The 21260-nt window shown below is 40.7% G+C and overlaps 1 protein-coding gene across 1 annotated transcript in view; it reads right to left on the bottom strand.

Moving 5' to 3' along the window:
- Window positions 1-21260, bottom strand: part of LOC117812275 (RNA-binding protein Nova-1-like) — a 40131-nt gene that overhangs the window by 12444 nt on the left and 6427 nt on the right. Inside the window, exon 2 of the mRNA XM_034682945.1 lies at window positions 17510-17653. Coding sequence (XP_034538836.1) covers window positions 17510-17653 — 144 coding nt within the window. The remainder of the gene's footprint in view (window positions 1-17509; window positions 17654-21260) is intronic.

Here is a 21260-nt window from a genome sequence, read left to right on the forward strand (position 1 = left end):
TTCTTTTAGTATTTCCCTCGTGTTATTGCTCTGTTTTTCTTTCTCTTCAGAGCTGCTGCTCTTCATTGTTTCCATCACTTATTGGGAGACAGACATCTACATCTGTACCCCTCGCCATGTAACATTACTCAGAAATGTTAAAATGAACTCCAGTTAAAGTCATTCCTGATTGGTTCTGTACCACAGACGTGCCTAATAATTGATTTAAAAAGTCAATAGGTCAGTTCTTATCAGAAAAACATTCTAATTAGCGAAATGGTTGAAACAAAAGTAGTTGACCTATGACTGACCTTATCTCTTTAGTCCTAAATTCCTTATAATAATAGACATATAGAGCCTCATAGAGGACAGAAATAAGACTGCCCTTCTAATTTTATGCTTTGCCCATTTTACTAACAGTGACAAACAAAACAAAACAAAAAACAAACCCCCCTGTTTGACATCCAAACAGCCTATAAATGAAATCAGTGTGTGTCCCACTGAGGCACAGTCTGTACTACTTGGTGTCATTGCTCTGCACCTGCCTGTCATACTAAAAGTGACAAAGTGACAGACTGCAGGCACTTGACCCGTTGTAGATTTTTATGTCGGCGCATGCATTCATCACAGGAAATCATTACCCAACATTTCAGAATGACAGAAGGTGCTATTTATTATATTAATCACAAGTATTGGATGCAGGACGCATTTTCAAATGTTCAATTTCAAAAGTGTTTTTTCAATATAATCTTACTTCCAGTTCAACAACATTTTTACAGCAATTCTAGACAGACATCAGTAAAGGAATCCAAAATAGAGAAGACATGATCTTGCTTTGGTGGTTTGATTTTAGGAGCACATCGTACACCCAGCACAAAGCATCCCGACACACTTGTCATTTTAACGCCCTGTTGTGTAAATAAATAGTGAATGAACTGGCGCCCCAGTTAGTGCCAGTTAGTGTTAGTTTTAAAGTGAGGTGTGGTTGGTCACAAAGGTGGCGCATTGCTATCTTGAGGAAGCAGAAAATGTCTGCACCTTAAAAAATGAAACCTGCTCTAAAGTCTGAAGCCAGTGATGCAGTACTTTCCTGATATTTAGATGGCGCTTTGGTAAGATAGTGAAAGGCGTTCACGATGTGTACTCCTTTTCTTTTTACACACAGAGGCATGCAGCATTGCTCCCGCTCATTATAACATATCACTGATTTTGCTGATACTGTGAGTTTTTATTGGGACACAGGGAGTGTCCCTTGTCTTCTCACATCATGATACTGCTTTTTGCACCTGATCTATTAATGCCAGAAGAAGAGGACACTGTCACAGCTACCTCTCAAGAGATGTCAGCCAGCGACGTCACCAAGTTCCCCGTCATGCATGCTCTGTTTGACCCATGCTTTCACGAATAAATTCAGAAACTGACGCACAATCACACAAACGCTCATCCAAGACTAGAGTATTTTTTTTACTTTGGGTGTCGCAAACCATGGTGCCCCATATATAAAAAGATCTATTTGTAACACATGCAGTGCAGAATACAGCCATGTAAGATGGCAGCTAAAATAAGTAAATGCCAGCCTATGGATTTTGGTGTTGAGCACACGGGACATTAGTTATTATCAATGATGTCTGATACTATCAACTTTTAAATAAATAATGAAGTTATGCTGCTGTGTCTCGTGCATACAGTAAATGTACACATTATAATTTGGAAAGTCCCTGATCGTTTCTACTGTACAGAGAGATCGTTTCAGTTCATATAACATCAATCCATACATTGATATAATTCATATAGTGGTGTGCATGTTTTCTGTGTTTTTATGATACAGTGGAAGGGGAGCAGTTTGGTGAGCCAGCTTGAGCCTGGTCTATTCAAGTAGAAAAGCTAAAATCAACCATGTAAACCGTAACATCCCTGTCTGCAGGTGCACCTGGCTCTTAAAGGGAATGAGAGCAGACCATAGACTGTAAATAAAATGGACAACGTTGCTCCGCCATTTCCCATTGAACTGTTTTGAAGCCAAAATATCTCGTTCCAGAGCGCTGCCATCTTTTAAATTTCTCTGCTGCCAGAGTCTGCGCAGTAGATCATTTCTGTGTTGCCACAGTAATTTCTGTGTTGCCACAGTAACGAGCTCCGCCCTACAGCGTACCGTCACAAGATCCTATGGAGTTTCCCTCTACGGCAGCTGTCAATCAAAGCAAACCCAGAATTAAAACCCTGTTTTTTAACCTCTGATAACAACGAAAAATAAACTTTTCATAAAAAAGAGGCTTTGAACACAAAACAGTCAAACAATAACTACATATCACCACAGCATACGGATGTGAGTAACGATCATACAACGTGTATTTATTTTTTAAAGTTTGACCGCAGCCCTGTTCAAATGAATGGGGGAGACGGAGTTTTTGACCTATACTGCAGCCAGCCACCAGGGGGAGCAGTTTTTGTGGAAGCTTCACTTCCAGCTGAGCGAGCTGCACCCCTGGAGCAGACACACTGATTGGTCTGATTCATGATTTGCCCAAAACACACCTTTAAATAAGCAAGGGACTCAGCTCACTTAGCCCCAGGGTGCCCTGCTTGATTAGCAAAAAGTGGTCGGACACGCCCTAATTCACTTTGTGCCATGGGCTTTAGACCATTTGTTTTAGGTGGTTTAAATAGAGCCCTTACATTTTGTGGTTATATTTTAGAGTTTAGTCATGTTTCTACCCAGGCATCCAAAGACAGCAGTGCAATATTCCAGATGAGAGGTGATAAAAGCATGAATTACAACATAACTGTCTGACTGGGACTCTGGAGAAGTCTGTCTCTTTGTATGAATTGCTCAGACACCTGCAGCCAGGAAATTGGTCACAAATTGTCATTTAAATATAAGATAACTGGAGCTGGAGTTCAATTAATCAGGGAGTGTAAAGAGCTGTGCTGATGCAAATATTGGAGGTAAAACTATCACAGGGTATCAATATGGTGGTCAGTAGCTACATTTTGAACCACATTAACATCTCTTGTTATTCCCTCAAATGAAACAAGCCTTTTTTAGATTTTCCTTTTTGAATTGTGCAGCCCATTTTTCATAAACAAGTAGCCCCTGCGGGAGGTTGTGAATCAAATAATTTACACAAATTCAACTAAGTTTATCACAAACCTCTTAATTTCAGCCAATACCTGCAACTGTGACAAATTACCCTACTTTCCCCACAGGTTGTATGTGATTTGATACTAAGGAGGAATGAATCTTACTCCAAGTCAAGCAGTTAAACAACATTTCCTTGGACACTATGGCTATATTTTATAAGTTGGACTTCAAATAAACGTGCGGTGAACAAATGTATCACTCTTTTACGACCGCCCCTAACTTTGCCCTTGGTAACAGATGGGCTGGACAGACATTCGGTTCACAGCGTTCTCAGCTGCCTTGTCATCTTTGATTATTTAGAGTTCATCAAAACCATGACACATCTTACTAAATGTGCTCTCTAACACATTGCAAAGCTAGGATCAATCAAGGCTTCGACACAGAGCTATTAGAGTTAACAACAGCAAAGAACAGCAATAGTCCAATATAAATCTCATGTCACCTTTGTCAGAGACATGCATCGGAAGCCTGTACCCACTGGGGGGTCTACATGAAGACGTTTAGCAGTGAACTTGGCTAACAAATTTAACACTCAATGTATTCTTATTTTTTTTATCCACAGCCACTTTCTGATGCCATTTGTTAAACCTATCAACCAATCAGACACTGTATTCCAAACTTTGGGCACTCTCATTGAATTTCTTAAGCTTTTATTTTGCATCTTGACATAGAAAAGCAGAAGTGATATGAGGAGACAAACAGCTCTCATGGGAGTGTTTGTCCTAGTCACTCACAGTTGATATTAAATCAAAATAAGCCTCAAAAATAGCTAATTGTACTGTAACTTCTTTAAAAGCTCCGGAAAAATCAGGCATTTAACAAAAACAGTAAAAATGTAATGAGTGAAATAAGTGATAAAAGGGAATACGACTGTAGAGATGCTCATGAGGCAGGTTGGAGGCAGATTTCTCACATTAACCACTGATTCTAGTAAGGACCAGTATACCCTCATATTTAGTTATCTGCTATATGTGCTGCAGACAGTGTGGAGTGTTTGAAACTATGGAGTCTGAGAGTTCTTACCTTGATGGATATTTTTTTTTTTAAAGCTGACAAAATATCAGTGGGCTGTATTTATAATGAAATGTGTGCAAACATTATAATACTGGAAGTTAGCATGGGAACTTGTGCCTGCAGACTGTGATTTTACTAAAGTCTGAGTTAATCTAGATTGGGCAATCCCTTTGTGTGTCAGCCTTACCGCAAACTATCTTGGTGACACAACAGTTAGAAGAGTGACTACTCCTTCATTCACTTTTGGGTGAAATGTCTCATATTTACTCCATACAGAAACCTTTCCATTAATATTTCTGCATCTATAGAGTTATTGAAAGAGTAACAGTGCTGCTTCCAGGTCGGTTTACTGAAGGCAGACACTGTGATACAACTTCTGTTTCTCAGATGAGACGCCATTAAGAGGACATGAAACTGTCTGAATGTTACTTTTTTGTCCTCCACCCTTTTCACTTCCTAAATTGCATCAGCTGCTGCCTTCTCTGAGGGTGAAGAATTTCATAATAAAAGCTCACTCTGCTTTGAGTAGCAGTAAAAGTTATCTCGTCCTCTTGTTGGCAGAAGGAGAGAGAAATGTGTCAGAGCCCATGAGAGCAACACTTCCCAGCCTTCAGCTCCCCCCCAGAAGAGCAGAGACTCTCAGGTCTTCTGTCTTGATCCTGAAGTAAGAAAGTTTCAACTCTTTAGTCTTCCTGCCTGAGCTTCTCCTAGAACAAAAACTTTGTCTGATTTATTCAGAGCATGTCACACATAAAGTGTCACCGGTAATTACTGTCATCACATCAGCACATTTTTAAACTAATTATTCACACTACACACTGAGCTCAACTTTTTTTTTGTCGTAAAATCCCAGAGCTGAACACATTCATTAAGTCATGCTGTTGCCATATGGCAGCTTTTCTAAAATGTAAACACTAATTTCTAATGTGGGGATTTCTGTGGCGAGTCATTTATATGCAGTAAATCAGAAACAGCCTCCTGGACAACTTTTACATTACATCACAGCCGAACCAGCTCCCAACAAACACTGTCGCAATCTTTGAAAAAAAAAAAAAGATTCCACACGCCTGTCTTAGAGTTTCTCTGGTATTTACAGAGATATACGCCATTCTGACTAGTTTGCTATATTCAGTCTGATCCTTATGTGCTGTAAGTCAGACAAAGAGATAGTTTAAGGAAACTAGTACACAAATGTCAGCAGAAAAATGAACAAATGGAACATCTTGGGAAAACAGATAACATCGGATAGGAATGATCTAATGTTAGTGATTCACTTAAAACTTCAACTGATGCATGTAATGCAAGTGAGTGATGCAGAATTTAGTACTGCAGTTGTTTAAAGTTACACAAAATCTTTGGTCTTACACCATTATCAGATTATGAATGGATAGGGCTGGCTATACTCTATACTTTTAACATACATCCACAGCTCTCATGAAATTGCTGAAACCAACCACACATCCCACGATAATGTTCCTACCTCCCCAACCTCAGGTAAATTTGCATCAATAAAACGCCCCAGTTATATACTTAAAATCGAAGTAGCTTTTTCTACAGTGGCACATCAGGTCTATTATAATTTCCTTTTCTGTAGATAGATGTGTTTACTGCATGGATTCAGACTGCAGGATTTTTCTTGGCTTATATTCAACCAATACAAATTTATATTAATAGTTATAACTTCTTCTTTTAATTTTTCTTCAAATTGTCCATATTCTGGTAGTTGTACTGTTTGAACTATTTCCCAATGAAGCTTGGTTGCATTTTTCTGCCTCTTTTATGGTCAAGAAATCTGGAAGCTGCACTGAAAATTATACATGAGCATCCGTAGCATTTTAGGGGAAAATTCAGGAGTCTTATCTCCCTGCACACAGCATGGAAAGATTCCCCAAAGAGGCTCAAATCCATCAGGAGAGAGAAATCTTAAAGATAATGAGATGAATGACATGCAGGCAGCATGGGATAAGGAAGTCATTGTTTTACACCCTTGGTTAAAGTTATCATGTGGTAGCCTAAGAGTGAGTAAAGGAAGCAGATGGTAGACACAGGCTTGACATCTGGTCCAAGGGATAATGTCGGTTCAATTCAAGAAAAAAAAAACACTGACAATGATGGTCAATTCATAAATCACATGTAATAAAAATGCTGTTTAATGTTGCTTTAGTCAGTGTTTACCTGGACATGATAGGTGTTCATCAATGTGGCTCCTCGAGGTGTTATACATTTCAGTTTTTGGACAAATATGGAGCTCCATGGCACAGAAGAAAAAAATATATATATGAGGATTTTTCTAAAATAAAGAGTATCATAGAATCTATCCTCAATCAAATATTTAACCCATTTATTGCCCAGAGACGGGCAATAAAATCAGGCTAGTGCGTATCAGAAATGTACACCTAATTGATAACATGAATCAAACGACAGAGAGGCTGGAGAGTCGTAATAAAAAGCAGACACAAGTGAAACAAGATGTGAACTTGAAAAAAACTGTTGGCCATGTGACACAGTTTCATTTCATGTGAGGAGATCTGGCTGAACGGTGAATGAGTTTGACTGTGACGAATGACAACAGACAGAGCAGCTTTATTTTTGACTCTAGTGTTGATTGACACAGCGTTGGATAATGCAATGTACAACAAGAATTGTGGACAACCACAAAGTTACTGAAATGAAAAAACTGTTCATCCAGCGGACAAAATAAACTAGTTATCTTGCAGCACTTCCCCTCCATTGGTAGTGACCTTAAGTATGTGTTAAACTCCTATGTATTCTCATTAAATGCTTTTAATTAAGAACAATTTGCAAAGAAAACCTCTGAGCATTGTCAGCATATTTAGACCCGGAATTGTTACCCTGAAAAATTAGTTTTGGCCGTCAGGAGCTGCTAGAGTAGTTCCTGTTTCGCCCTTCTTATTGATAATGTTGACGTGGAAGCACCTCCCTTTCTCCTCTGTGATTGGTTGGTGAGGAAGACGTGACATTGATGAGCACAGTGTTGTTCCAAAGGCTGAACTTTTTCCGTCAACAAAATACAGCCTAAGCTGAGGGCGTATGAGTGCTGATTCAATGCTGAATTTTATTGGTTTTGTACAGAAATAGGCCCTGCCAATGCAAACAAAGCTATTAGTGGACACAGGTCCTGTTACCTTGTTTGTGGTGCACTGCAAATAAATATCAATCAGTGTGAGTAAAAGTTAAATAAACATGACAAAATGTCTCAAATGTAGTAAAATAGAATTCACGTCATACATGTTACTACAGCTTCACCTGCTGAATCCTTGAAATCACTGAGTTCACAAAAAGTGGCTTTGATAATAGGGTACAAATTCAAGAGATACCTCAGCTAAGTTGGCTATCTTAACTGCTCGTGGTGTCCTGTGAGCAACTATTCTAGTCACATATTTCTTAAGGGGTGTCTTAGAATTCAGTTCTACTTACATAAAGTTTGGTGACTTGAAAGAGACACATTTAAACAAATGGTCAAAGTTTCAGTAGCTGAGGCTGAGATATCCTGATTTTTAGTCTCTAGTTTGGGGTCAAGCTGCGGTGAGTGGATGACCCCATTTATTTGTCCCAGTTTCAGTTTAGTGAGTATCAGGACAAAATACTTATCTCAGTCACTGGTTTTAAACCTCTTTTTAAAAAATATTACACAATCCAAATGTGTATAATGTGATTGTTGATTCCACTGTTTAAATGGCTCAACACAACAACATAAACCAGTGCATCTGTATTCTTCCCTGATGAGTTTGTGCCCATCTATCTATCTGTCGTTACAAAGGCTGTTACTACAGACCAATAGTGTCTCTCTCTGACAGTATGCTAACAGTTAGCTGTCCTGGGCACCCAGAATTGGGAAATAACTGTCGTTCAAGATGAGCATTAACATCTGAACTTCATATACATCTTCTTTCATCATATCTGTGATTCTTCAACCTATATGTTAGCTACGTAGTGTCTGCCTGCTATCGTTGGCTGTATTCTGACTGTGGCTAATGGCATATTAAATGTGTTTTTTTAAGGTGAAAAGTGGCTCAATGTTGTCTTTGTTCAATTAGCATCTTAATCAGGAAGCAATGAAGTGACATCAATTTGTAATAATCTTGACATTTAGATGACTTATATCCTGGAGCAAGCACAAGGACATGATTACAACATGCAAGTTTCCCACCATGAGCATGATGTCACAGGAAAATGGCCGCTGTGTTAATATGGTCTGTAAGATTTGTTACAGATGATATTAAAACAAAATACCTCAAAAGGTTAATCAGGAAACAAGAATTTTAAGCTACAACACCATACAACAAAATGTGTTAAAACCACTCTGCTAACAAAATAATCCAAAATAGACAGACTTTATCTTTCTAAATTATCATTTATAATCCAAAAGAAGAGTGTGCTTGTGTGTTTGCAAAGGTTCTGATGTCCCACTGTTTTCAACTATTCTTATTTTGGACATTTTATATCATCAATGATTGTGCAGTGTGAGGCTCCTTTCAGCAGTAATAAAATATGTATAGGGAGCAGGTGACATCACTGCGGTCTGTATCTGTAACACATGAGATCATGCTTGGATCAAAGGGGGAAAAAAAATGTGGTATTTGCTGACCTGTGAATAAGAGCAGGTTATGGTGTGTTGGGGCTGAGTGGAGCAGAAGCACACAATTGCAAATGCAAACAAACAAATGCAGGCACTCTTCTGAACATCAGTACAGAGGTGTAGAAAACTTTAGTAGCTTAGTTAGCGTAACTGCTGTGAAACAGTCAAAAAACAATGTCTTATTTTTCTGTTTCACTGCTTTGCTTTCATTAGCATTGCTCACTCTCTTTATTCTCTATCTGTGTCCCATGATGACCACAGCTGCTTTCTCTTTTACATGTGGCAGCTTTTGGTGGAAATATGACTGAAGATATTTTTTCATAAGCTTCTGTACTTTTCAGTTTCAGACATTAAAATAACAGGGATTTAATCATTTTGAGGCATGTGGTATTGAAAGCATTGAAGTATGAAAACGTTCACAACCTTACTTCAGAATACTACTGTGTATAGCAAGAGTTGTGCAACACCAAGCATTTTTTTTGTATCCTCAATCAGTAAGACTGAGGCCATGATCACACCTGTACAGATATTTTCAAAGATTTTTTTTTTTCTCTCAGTTTTTCCAAAAAACATCTTAAGGTGTTTTTAAATATATCACATAGGTATGCCAGGCTTGCAGGTGGTGATAATGTGGAATCAGTCTGAGAGAAGAATATTGTGCGCATGTGTATTGAACTTCTAGAGCAAGCAGCAATTAAAAAATGGTTTCTTTAAACTGTGTAGAGAGAGGTGAATTAAAAACTATTGAGCTTGACTTATTTAGAACTTAGAACATTGAGGTTTCTTTGTAAGAATGCAATAAAAACCTAACAGTACCAAGCAGACATAAATAAACTGGTAGCCTGCCAACTTGGCACGAGCATAATACATGTGAACAACAATTTCCAAGTTCAGGTAATGACGTTATCGTTTCACCAAAATGTTTGTTTTGCTGTACACATGGATACAGACAATATGAAGTTTTCAGAAAACTCCACCTTGGAAGATTTTTTCCAAGCGACAACCTCTGGTCTGAAAATATGAGTCCAATGCGGAAGTGTTAAAAGCTGCAGTTCATTGAGGATCCGCTTGAGGCTGGCTCCTGAAGTACCGGAAGTCACATACACATGAATGGGAAAAAGACGATCTTTGCAGCAGAAATAAACATGTTTACAGCCTGGTACAAAAGACGAGTGTAGTCTGAATAGCTAATTTCTCGATGTCCTCTCACTGTGAGGGGGGTGAATTTTTTTCTAACGCAGCAATTTTGAAGATATTGAGATTCCTAGTCTTCCAATGAGAGACACAGCTGCCTGCAGGAACACTGCAGCTGTTGGCTAGGAGGCTCAAAGCCCGCCTCTTTACGTCACACTGGCTCGACAGAAGCAATATTGCTGCCGCTCCCGATTGGCTTCAAAACAGCATTCAGAAACAGATGGGTGACGTCACGGATACTACGTCCATATTTTATACAGTCTATGGTTTTTTCCAAAACCTGAGGTTTCAGTGGCCATTTAGACCAGATGCAGATAAAAACTGTATTTTCAAAAATATCTACATATGTGTGGACGGGGCCTGACATAAATCTAGAAAACAAAAAAGCTCCTCTTTCCATTAATTTGAAATTGAAATCTCTGCCCTGACAATGATGACACATTGTCAGGAGTGATTGTCGAATAGGAAACTTCAGAGAGCAGAAACTACACTATAAGAGTAGTCTGAAAACAACATTGTTTCTTTGAAGTGCATAGCTCTGTCTGTTTCTTTTCCTCACCTTGTGATTTATGGAAAAGTGTTGTTTTCCACCATGAGGTCAGAAACTGTGATTGATACTTTAATGATCAGATAATAGAAAACATACACCCAGTGTTTCGATGACATCACAACAGCTTTATTTGTTCGTGCTGTACAAAGTAACTCGATACATGAAGTTGGCCGGGGGCCAGCAGCACGAACGGGTTTGAAGTTTAGTTTCTAAGTTTGTGTTCAAATCGTGAACTCCCACGGCTCTCTCTGCAGCTGCTTAAATATGCGGATGTGTGTAAGTAGGTGTGAGGAGGAGTGTGTGTGTGTGTGTGTGTGTGTGTGTGTGTGTGTGTGTGTGTGTGTAAGAGAGAGAGAGTGGGTGAATGCAAAGCGTGCTGCGTTTATGGGGGCTCGAGTAACGCAGCCATGCAACAGTTCAGATGGGTTCAAAACGAATAATAGAAACAAAAACAATCAGTGTTGATGTGTTAAGAGGCAAGCATGCAAACAAGATTTTAAGAGAGGTATGATGTCATCGTATCTTGACTGAACTCTCCAAACTACCAGGAACAGAATCAGAGAGAAAGAGCGAGCAGGGAGGAGGAAAGAGGAAACTTGGCGTGCGTCGGAGCAGCTTGAGTACAGCTGGGAGAGGGGTCATGTCCACAGAGAGAGATTGAAACAGGCTATTTCTGGGCCTGCCCCCCTGTCCCCACGCTCACATACAATCATGCATCATCCACACCCTTCACTATCTCTGCTCATCCATCTCAGCCCGCCGCAGCACAGCCCAGTTGTACAGTTCCTATCAAGACCTTTTGAATTCACGGCCTCATGTCTTACATTGATGGATGGGAGGTGTGAGGACGGTGGGAGTCTCAGACTGAAACATCAGAGGGAGGATTTCGGGGGAAAAATGGCTGCATCGCTTGTTGTCCCTTGATTTCTCTGGTGTGGGATTGGGCTGCGGTTTGAGGCTGCAGCAGGAGGAGACTGGAAGGCAGGGACTGTGTGTGTTGCATGCTATGTTAGCCCAAACTGCTGCTGATTCAACAATGAGGGAAGGTAAAACACGTGAAGCCGACATGTCGAATATGGCTAAAACTTCAGGATGTGATTTCATGTTAATGAGCCATTCCATTGTTTCAGTTTTGGGGGTTTCATTTTCTTAGTTACAAAGACATTCAAAATCATCTCACTAAATCACCTCTTCCCAAAGCTGGGACACATTAGCTGCAACATAATCCTTTTTGGGTGAATGCCTAGATCAAAGTATGTCCACTAAGAGCACTTTGACATTTGCGACGTGTGTAATGAACATGGCACATACTCCCACAGAGCGTGGCTGCAAACAACTAAATACTACTAAATAAAAGTTAACCGATAATATGTAATATCCTTATATTCACAGATAAAAATTAAAATCAGTCATCAGAAATACAATCAGTAATCAACCCTAACCCTAAATACCAGTCATAGACCAACAAGATGATAACAGGCCTAGGTTCACATTAGTGGCTGTTAAACGGCATGCTACCGTCAATTATCACATTAAATAGCTAGCACACACATATTATGTGGCATTTAATCCACTGATGAAACACTTCAGTTCAGAGAAATAAACCAGAGCCGTAGCCTGACTAGTGGCTGGTGGCAATGTTATGGCTTATAACACAACATTTAACCGGCATCGTTGGCCTACATTCATTACATTATTAATACTAAGTTAGACCCACTTGTATTTCTGGTCCTGACAAGCGAGGGTGACAAAATAAGGAATAATTAGAATACAGGCCGTGTATTCTGATAGGTATTGGGCAGCAATGTGCGTGAAAGCGTTAAAATGAACACAGCACAATTTGCAACTCATCAACAGGAACATGAGCGTAGTTCACTCTGGAGGCAGTGAACGACTGCTAACATTCCAGGATGATCCAAAAGTTACAGAGAGTTACCGAGCACTGTGTATTACAGCAGCTGAGGTCGGATTTACGGCATCCCGAAGGCATTCAGCATGACTTAATATGCGCTTAGCAATTCAATTGAAGGAAGCAGTACCTGTAGGGCCAGCTGTTGTAAACATTTTAAGGAGTTTTATGAACGAATAGAATAGAATAGAATAGAATAGAATAGCCTTTGTTTGTCATTTCCAGGTGTACAATGAAATTAGAAGAACTGCTCCTAAAGGTGCATGAGATAAATTCAGGACAGAGCAGAGCAGCTACATTTGTCCTATATTTAATTGGGATTTTCTTGGCCTTTACATTTAATATATGTCTATGGTTTGATAGTAAAGCACAGTGATTAATTTAGTTTAGCAAATGCCAATGATTGAGGGTGAGGGATTGAAGAACAGGAGGCTCTACTGAAAAGAAAATTGGTGCACCAAAATTTTTTAACGCAAAGCAGTTTATTTGATGGACCATGAACTTGGATAAAAGAAATAATTAAAGATCATTAAAATAATAAACTATGAACGTGAATTAGTTCATTGTCCTAGGTTTAGCTCTTTCTAGTACTGTCTGTTTTGAGATTGTAATCCTGCTAGCTACTGGTATGGTAGTAGAGCTCAGCCTACAGTAACATTGATAGTTGTGATAGAGGCAAATGCACCAATGATCCTGAGCGCACATGTCCATGGATTAGCTAGTAAAGTCATCAAGTCGTAAAGACATCATCTGGATGAAAAACACAACAGAATGCCTCTTTGCATTTTGTACTAGTCACAGCAACATACGAGCCTTCAAAGAACGTCATTTACACCAAATCTTATGGTGATCATTGAGTCAATTTATCATGTGCTATCCTAATGGGGATCATACCTGTTACATTGTCTGACAATCCACACTTGGAGTGGACTTAATTTTATCAGGCCCATTTGCCCCAAAGAACTGCATTGCAGCCACTAGCACTGCCTGTTTCATTATTGCCCACAGAAGCATCTACAGCACGTCAAAAACTTTATCTAAACCACAAACATAGACCCAGGATCAAAAATGCACGAATTCCCCTTTAACAAACAAATGCCATCTTTAAAAGTCCAACGACTCTCCAGTACTGCCCACAGCTACAGTTTAGTCTCCACTTACTCCTCAGCTATTGTGCCGTGTACAGTAGCGGCCGTTTCATTTTACTTGTGTGGGCCAGAACAACCGCCCAATCAAATCCTTGCCAGCACCCTTTCCCTGAACTCCTCTTCTCACTCATCACCATAATGAGTGGGGGGATGGGCAGAGCAGGTGCTGGCCTATGAACACATCTACAACTCAAAGAGAGAAATAAGAATACCCCCCCCCCCACACACACACACACACAAACACCCCACATTTGTTCCTGAAGTAGCCATATTTCACTCCCTAAAACACAGTCGTGTGGGGAGAATTTCAAGACATGCCCGCACACCCACGAGATGAAATCAGGGCTAACAGAAACATAGTGGAAGAAAAAACGACAGGAAAAATATTTGTGAGCTCATCCCTCTTTTTTCTCTCCCTCCAGTGCTCTGTAATTCTTTGCCACGGTTCAGTCAGCGCAATATATCACGAGCAACTCCCTGCAGAACGGGTCAAATTCAAGCCATGCTGTGCATTAGGCGCTAGTGAAATATTTTGTGCTCCAAATAGATGTTCAGACTCTCTTTCAGATGCAGCCGCAGAGGTCACAGGTAGACCCTACACAGTAAATCTGCTTTATTAATTAATTCAAGTTTATGGTATTTAAAAATGAAATCTAGTTTTCTCTTCTTCTCAGAGAGTTATGGTGAAGAAATGCTGCAGATGCTGCCAGAGTTTGCCTCACACACGGTTTAAAAATGTCAAAATGGCGGCATGCACTGGGGCTAATTTAACTGTGGGGTTTATTCCCAAAAAGGCTCCCAAGTTATCAGGAAGTGGTTCAGTTTTACAGCTCGATCAAACCTCCATTCCCTGTTAAAATGTACCCTGGGTTTGTGGCACAAGAAAGCAGAAAGACCTATTAACTCCAGCATATAAAACACAGATACTCAGCCGAGTGGTAGCCAGGAAAACATCGGTATATAACCAGCATCAAATAATCAAAATCTGGATTAGGAGTTGTCTAAAAAGACAAGTGTTGTGTTACCAGTCCGTAACACAATCTGATTTATAAAAGTTGCCACTGACGTTTGAAGAAAGCGATATTGTTCCCTACGTCTACAACTTTTTCACAACTTGTGTTTTCTTTGTACTATTTTGACTAGTAGAAATATGCACTGGTACCTTGCATGACAGTTAAAAATCAGTACAAACTGAATCTAGTGAGATAATTAATCATTCAGGATAATGATACCTGGAAGGCCCACACAGCTATCTTTGCTGACAATCTTGCAATTTTCTTGTTTTATCCAGACAAGATTGCCGTCGAATTAGAGATAAACTTGTCGACAATCTCTCTCTCTTTCTACTCCTCGCATGACAAGTTGTGTCTGCAGAGAGAGAGATATGTAACAGACAAACATATGACGACATCAGAACTTGTGCCTCTATGGGGAGTGTTAAAACATCCAACATTGTAACCACTGATAATTCATTTTGCTTTTACTCCTGTGTTTTGCAATCTAGTAGAAGTAGCTTTTGTGCCCTGTTAAAATCATGTTTGTGATCAAACAGGACACAAGGTAACACAAGGTAACCCCAGTACTGAAAGAAGGCTAAATTATAGCATCAGAAATAAAATAATAATCCCAGTATTGTAAATCATACCATGTTCTTTGTTGAATGTATCGTGACAGGCTGACTTTGATATTTCTGTGTATCAGCTACTGTATATTCTGGTATTCTCACTGGTATCAAAAAGTCACATCCTTAAACCTTAAGCTGAAACATTTTTATTCATCTGCTGTTGTGCATCATTGGTTCAATTACATGTTCAGTTATGAGGGCTTAATTTGCTAAATTTGTGACTTTCAGGTCTGCATGTATATCACTTTGAAGTCATCTGAGCAGAGAGGCTCACTCCTTTGGTTTGAGTTGCTTAAGGCAACAAGAAAACTGAGTGTGAACCCGTCTATTTTATTTCTCACAGGCATTTTCTGTGCTTCTCATATTTCAGAGGCCATGAGCCCAGCTACCTATTTCCTATCTAAATAATTATTTAGATTTGTTTTAAAAATAAATATACTGTAAAAAGGAAAACCACTACTACGCTACTTCAGTTATCACAGAGAACATCTGGAGCTAATAAGCAGCGAGACGCTCAGCACCTGTTATTTTTCAGCAGGTTGAAGCCTCCTCTGAGGCATGAAGGACAAACACGCAGACTCCTCTACAACTCAGGCTTTTGTGTTTGCAGGAGACGACTGTTCTGCTCTGACCTCCATGTGATAAGGGTCAGCGAGCTGCTCCAGCATCCTCCTCCTGTTGCCTTTTTTTACTGATACTCTCCAGCACAGTTATGTCCTTCGATGTACATAATGTTTTCTCTGCAGCACACAACCATTGCTTGTGTTTGAGGGGAATAAAATGGCGGCACCGTACAAAAAAAAATGACAGCCATGATGTGACGTTTTCAGCCTGGAACTCATATTAAATGATTGTAGAATATGAGTTCATGAAAAAAAGAGAGTGATGGTTATGAACGCAGCAAACGCTCTCCTGAAGTCTGCAGTATTAGCTAACTTCATAGCACTTAGCACACATCACCTTCCTCACACATCTTTTACACAGAAGTTGTATACTTCGTGGCTCACCCCTCATGACGGTGAAGCAACAATGACATTCAACAACAAGAAGTCCCTGTGATGCACGATAAGTATGATCCTCCATTCATCAAGCTCTTACTATCAAATACATCAATACAAATTAATTTGCGCAAACCACACTCTTTTCTACTTCGTCCTCCTACCAGTGCTTGTCTCAAGGCCACAAATACAAAGTCCTGCATGATATCAGTTCGTCCGTTCTGTGCTACAGCAGGAACATAGCAGTGCAAGATGGCGGTCCATAGAAGGGGACCGGCTTCTTGTGTAGATATAAAAGGGTAATTCTAAGTGAGCAAAAACTAAACTATTATTAATCTCAGATGATAAAACACTAATTCAAACATACTTATGTATATCATAGTCATTTGTAACAAGTCTGTTCTGATTACTGCCACTAAATACTACACACTGCTCCTTTAAGTCACCATTTTAGTGGTGAGATGGCCGATCACTCAGTCTCAGTGGCAAGACATTGGTGTATGCCAAAACAGCTTGCAAATGAAACAATGAGAAATAGCCTGTCATGTTTCAGCTGCTTTTGCTAAATGCAAAAAAGACAAATCATCAACTCCTTGCAGTATAACACAGAAGTACAACAATTCTCTATTCACTTTGTCTGAGCACTCTTAAACAAAACTACTGTTAGTAGTTGTCCCAGTACAAGTATTTGTTTCGCCATCTGATACAGACCAAGATGAGACATCAGCCACAAAAAGTTAACTGGTCTGATAAAAACAATTATCCATTGATGATGGACTAGTGTGGAGCTAGCAGAGAGGATCTTTTAAAGGCTGCTATTACTCAGGTGTCAGAACAATTAATATCTGGAGGGAAAGAAATAGGAGGACATCTGCGAATCTTACGCCTGCTGGAAGGCCAATCTGTGTGCAAGTTATCTTATGATATTTACCTAAATGTATAAAATATCATAAGCTACTGCTTGTATTTTTGGTTTCTGCTTATGGATCTAACTTCATTTCAATCGGCACGATGTCTTCTGCAATGACTTCTGTCTAACCCTACTTCACAGAGACTGATATTTCCTGCAGCCTTGAAAGCTACGTCTCAAACATCTACATGCATGTTTTGTCCCCCAAGGACAAAAAGATAATCAAGATCAGAGTGTTTATGATTGGCTAGTGATTAAAATGGAGCGCAATAACTCATGGGAAGCTAAATGAAGAGGATATATCAGATGCTCTCTTGCACCCAAGCATCACTTTTCAGCTGTGTAATGATTCAGATGACTCCTCTCACAGATATACAGTATATATAGATATTCATATAAGCCTCTATGCCCATCAATTATAATCACAGTGTCCATTCTTACCTGGGTAGAAGTCTTTGGATTTGGACAGCTTAATGGTGGCACCCGTCTCTTTCTGCAGTTGTACGATGGTCTGGCCGCCCTTACCAATTATAGAGCCGGCTGCATAGCTGGGGATCAGCACCTTCAGGAAGTACTCACCCTCCTCTGGGGAAGAGACACACAAAGTGGGAGAGGGTCACATCTTGTAAAGTCGCTCTGCACATCATCATATACACCATACTGAAGAATCCCCCCTCCCCAGTCTTAGCAAGCAAAAATATATAGATACATACTTTACTCTGACATATATGGAGGAGGTATTACGTAATGTCTTTATGTGAATGTGTCTCTTTTCCTGCAGTTTCATCTTTTTTGTTGCTTTCTTTGGAGCTTTCAGTGCATTCACATTTTATCAGAGATTGGCGACATGTTCGTTGTCCTGTCCCAGATTTCTCGTGGTGTAAATGATGACCTCCTTTCCAGTTTGCAGAGGTCTAATTTTAACTGTTTTCAAGGAGTTTTAGCAACCTCTGACTGAATGCAAAGCTCGGTCCACTGTTTAGAGTCAAAAAGAATAAGTCTGTATTTATAAGAGAAGAAACGTTACACACAGGACTGTACGCAAACACACGCAGTTCATGATCAGCAACACAGATTGATCCCCCTTAATGAACAGTCGTGAAAGGAACATATGGGAACCAATCCTGCAGATTTGTAGGATGCTACATTGCCAAGATGGTCTAAATCTCCTCCATTTTGAAAGGGGATTCTGTGGCTTAGCAGGAAGTGATTGACAGAACATCAGTTTGGAGCCAAACATGTTTCCACCCTATAGCTGGGAAAGTTCCTTTTCTTTCAGTGCTAATTAAGAATTAATCAGCACAGAAGTGGGTAAAGTGTTTGTCCAAGAAAATCAAATTAAGTGTGCTAATCTAGTAAAAAGCAATCAACCACATATTGAGCTTAGACCTGAATACATTCGAAGAACCAAAATATGATATTTGAAGACGTGCAGCTGTGATACCCCACTGAATCCCAGATATTGTATTGTATTGTATCAATGATGTCATAGTAAACACTCTGTACAGGTGCATTCGTAGTGCTCTCCTCTGCATGCTGATATCGATGCAATGACGTCATGTTCGATCCTTTTCAGCTGCCTCAAAGGTGACGTCACTCCAGCGGACAGAGATGTAAAAAAGCACCGTCCATCTTTGTACGTTTGTAACACAATTGTAGTACGATGCAGATTTTCTTTCACCGTGTCGCTGCATCTATGTTTTGTGGAGGGTATCGATGCGGGGTGCTTGACCAGTGTGTTCGTGGAGGGAAAATGGAAAAGGGGATGGGTGAAGGTGGACCACCCTGCACTGAGACCAACCTGTTGCCTCAGTAATGCACTCATTAGATTCAGATGTGAATGAACATGGCACTGTGACATTAAGGGATTTCACAGCCTAGATGTTTGCTCCTCTCCTTATTGCATTAATATGCCCCTCATGTTCCATTCAGACACACGCTTGTTTGGCGTGCAATGGCTCTGACAAATACATGCACACAATGACATGACTCTTAATGGGATTCACTTTTGATCTGGATTCATTAGCAGCAGAGATACCCAAATTGTTGAACATACTGTACCCATATTTACCTGAAAGCACCTTCGAACAAGAATAAATATGTCAGGTGCTGCTTGTTTTTTCAGAATAGGAGATAAACCTTTACACAGACATCTCGTAACCAGTGTTGTCATCTCAAAATGCTCGTCCCATCTTTAGATTTTTATGATTTATCGCAGTCTGCTCTGTGCTTTCCTTGCAACGAATCAGAATAAAATGACCTTGGTGGGAAAAGAAAGATCATGCATGTAAGACACGGGTGCCGAAAAGCTTTCATCCCTCTTTTCTATCATGAAAATATCGGATATCATTGCCACACAAAGACTTTAATTTGAATGACTGCAGAATCCAAACATTCAAGGACCTGTTGTTGACAGACAAGCCAAAAAACCACTGCGTAACTTTCTGCTCGTCTTCACCCAGAGTAAAACTCAGCAGATGAAGATCCCCTCCTTTGCCCTTACAGCCACGTTTGCTGTCATTAGTCAATAATTATTCTGTCCTAGTGTCTGAGATCACAGTAACAGGTTTAAATGGCGTCATGTGGTAGAGTAAACATGGCAATCTGTTGCTGCAATCCGCCAGGGAACGGGAGCAGTGGGGCACGTTGGGAAGCAGAGCCAGTGGGGTGTTAGTTCAAACCCCTGCTTCCAAGACTGGAAGGATGGCTTGGAGCAGAGACACGGACGCTGAGCCAAATGTGTTTAGTTAAGTCACTCAAGGGGGGTGGGTCAGGAGGAAATGCCTTGTGACCGTCCTCCCTCCTTCTCACTACCCCTGCGAGTACCCATTCTGCATTTCAATGGACTAACCTGCTGCTGTCAGGCGGCAAGGACGATGGAACAAAAAATGAGCAAAAATGAGATGTAGGTGTGTGAAACTGCACGAAGGATAAATGCATGAAGGATAAATTCAACAAGTCAGACAAAAAGAGTTTTGAGGCTTACCCATTCTGAGATCTGCTGCTGCTCAAGTCCTCTGTCAGATCGCCATCAATGCCGGGGCACAATCTCTAAAGGGGATCTTAACATTAGCCTCGGCATAGGTGCAGTGGTAGTGTTGAGGAATGCGGCCGCTCGACTTTTTTCACCGAGGTCTAATTCATCAGTGGGTGCAGAGAAAGAGATTTCACCGCAGCATCCGAGCCATGCCTGCAGCTGGCCAGAGCCTCAATTGTCTGAGAAAATGCTAATGCAGGCTCTCAGTGTTTTCAGTGAAAGACGGCACGCATTGTTCAAGCCTGCATCGGTTTGAAGGAGGGGGGGGTCTTCCCTGCCGCATCACCCTTTTCACTGCTCTCATCCATATTCATCGAGTGGCCTGTCCGTCTGCAGCAGCACGCAGGACTGACGCCTTGCTTGGCCAATGGGTGGCCTCCTCCCCTCAATACGTCATATCCCCACCCCCTGATGCCGGGCCCGAAAAATTGAATTCTCTTCCTCCACTCCGCCTCTTTTGACGCAGCACTATAAAGTATGGCAGCCCATTCACTCACTTTTTTAGCGGAAAGTGACAAAGGTGAAGAGGCTCGGGGAGCGGGCTTCAGCCGTGAACAAGGAGGCATGAAGAGTGACCTTCAGCGGCGCCTGAAGAGGTGTAGGGATAGCATGAGCAGATGATAGAGGAGGTGGAGTGATCCGAGACAGCGTGCCTTACGCCACCCACCCTCCTTTTACTCCTTTCCCCCACCCCCAATCCCTTAGACGGCCATGTTTGAGAGGGCGGAGGGGCTCATCAACCATTGCAAATGGCAGTGCCGCAGAATGGTGGAGGGGGGTGATGAAGCCAATCACTACGCCTATAAATCTTACACCGAGAGGTATCTTAAGTGACTGAATGTGTGTAAAATGATTGTGCGTGTGTGGAAGTGTGTCTGTGTGTGTGTGGACACAACGGGGGGGGTCCAGAGTCATATAATGGAGCTGTAAAAAAAAAAAAAAAGACTCTTTCTTTTCCTGGCTGCTGATTAGTTTCATCTACAAATCAAACCCTAAAATTGTGGCCTGTTTGGTTTGTTGGAGCGAATGCCTTCCAGAAAATTCTTCCATCTCTTTCAGTGAGAGATGCTCCGGTCTATAGACACAGCCTCCCTGTAGACTCCACTCCCTCTCCCACTCTATCTATCTCTCTTCTCCTCTCTGCTTTGCTCTGTC

Source organism: Notolabrus celidotus, chromosome 5 (genome assembly GCF_009762535.1).
Source record: "Notolabrus celidotus isolate fNotCel1 chromosome 5, fNotCel1.pri, whole genome shotgun sequence".
Classification (NCBI taxonomy): Eukaryota; Metazoa; Chordata; class Actinopteri; order Labriformes; family Labridae; genus Notolabrus; species Notolabrus celidotus.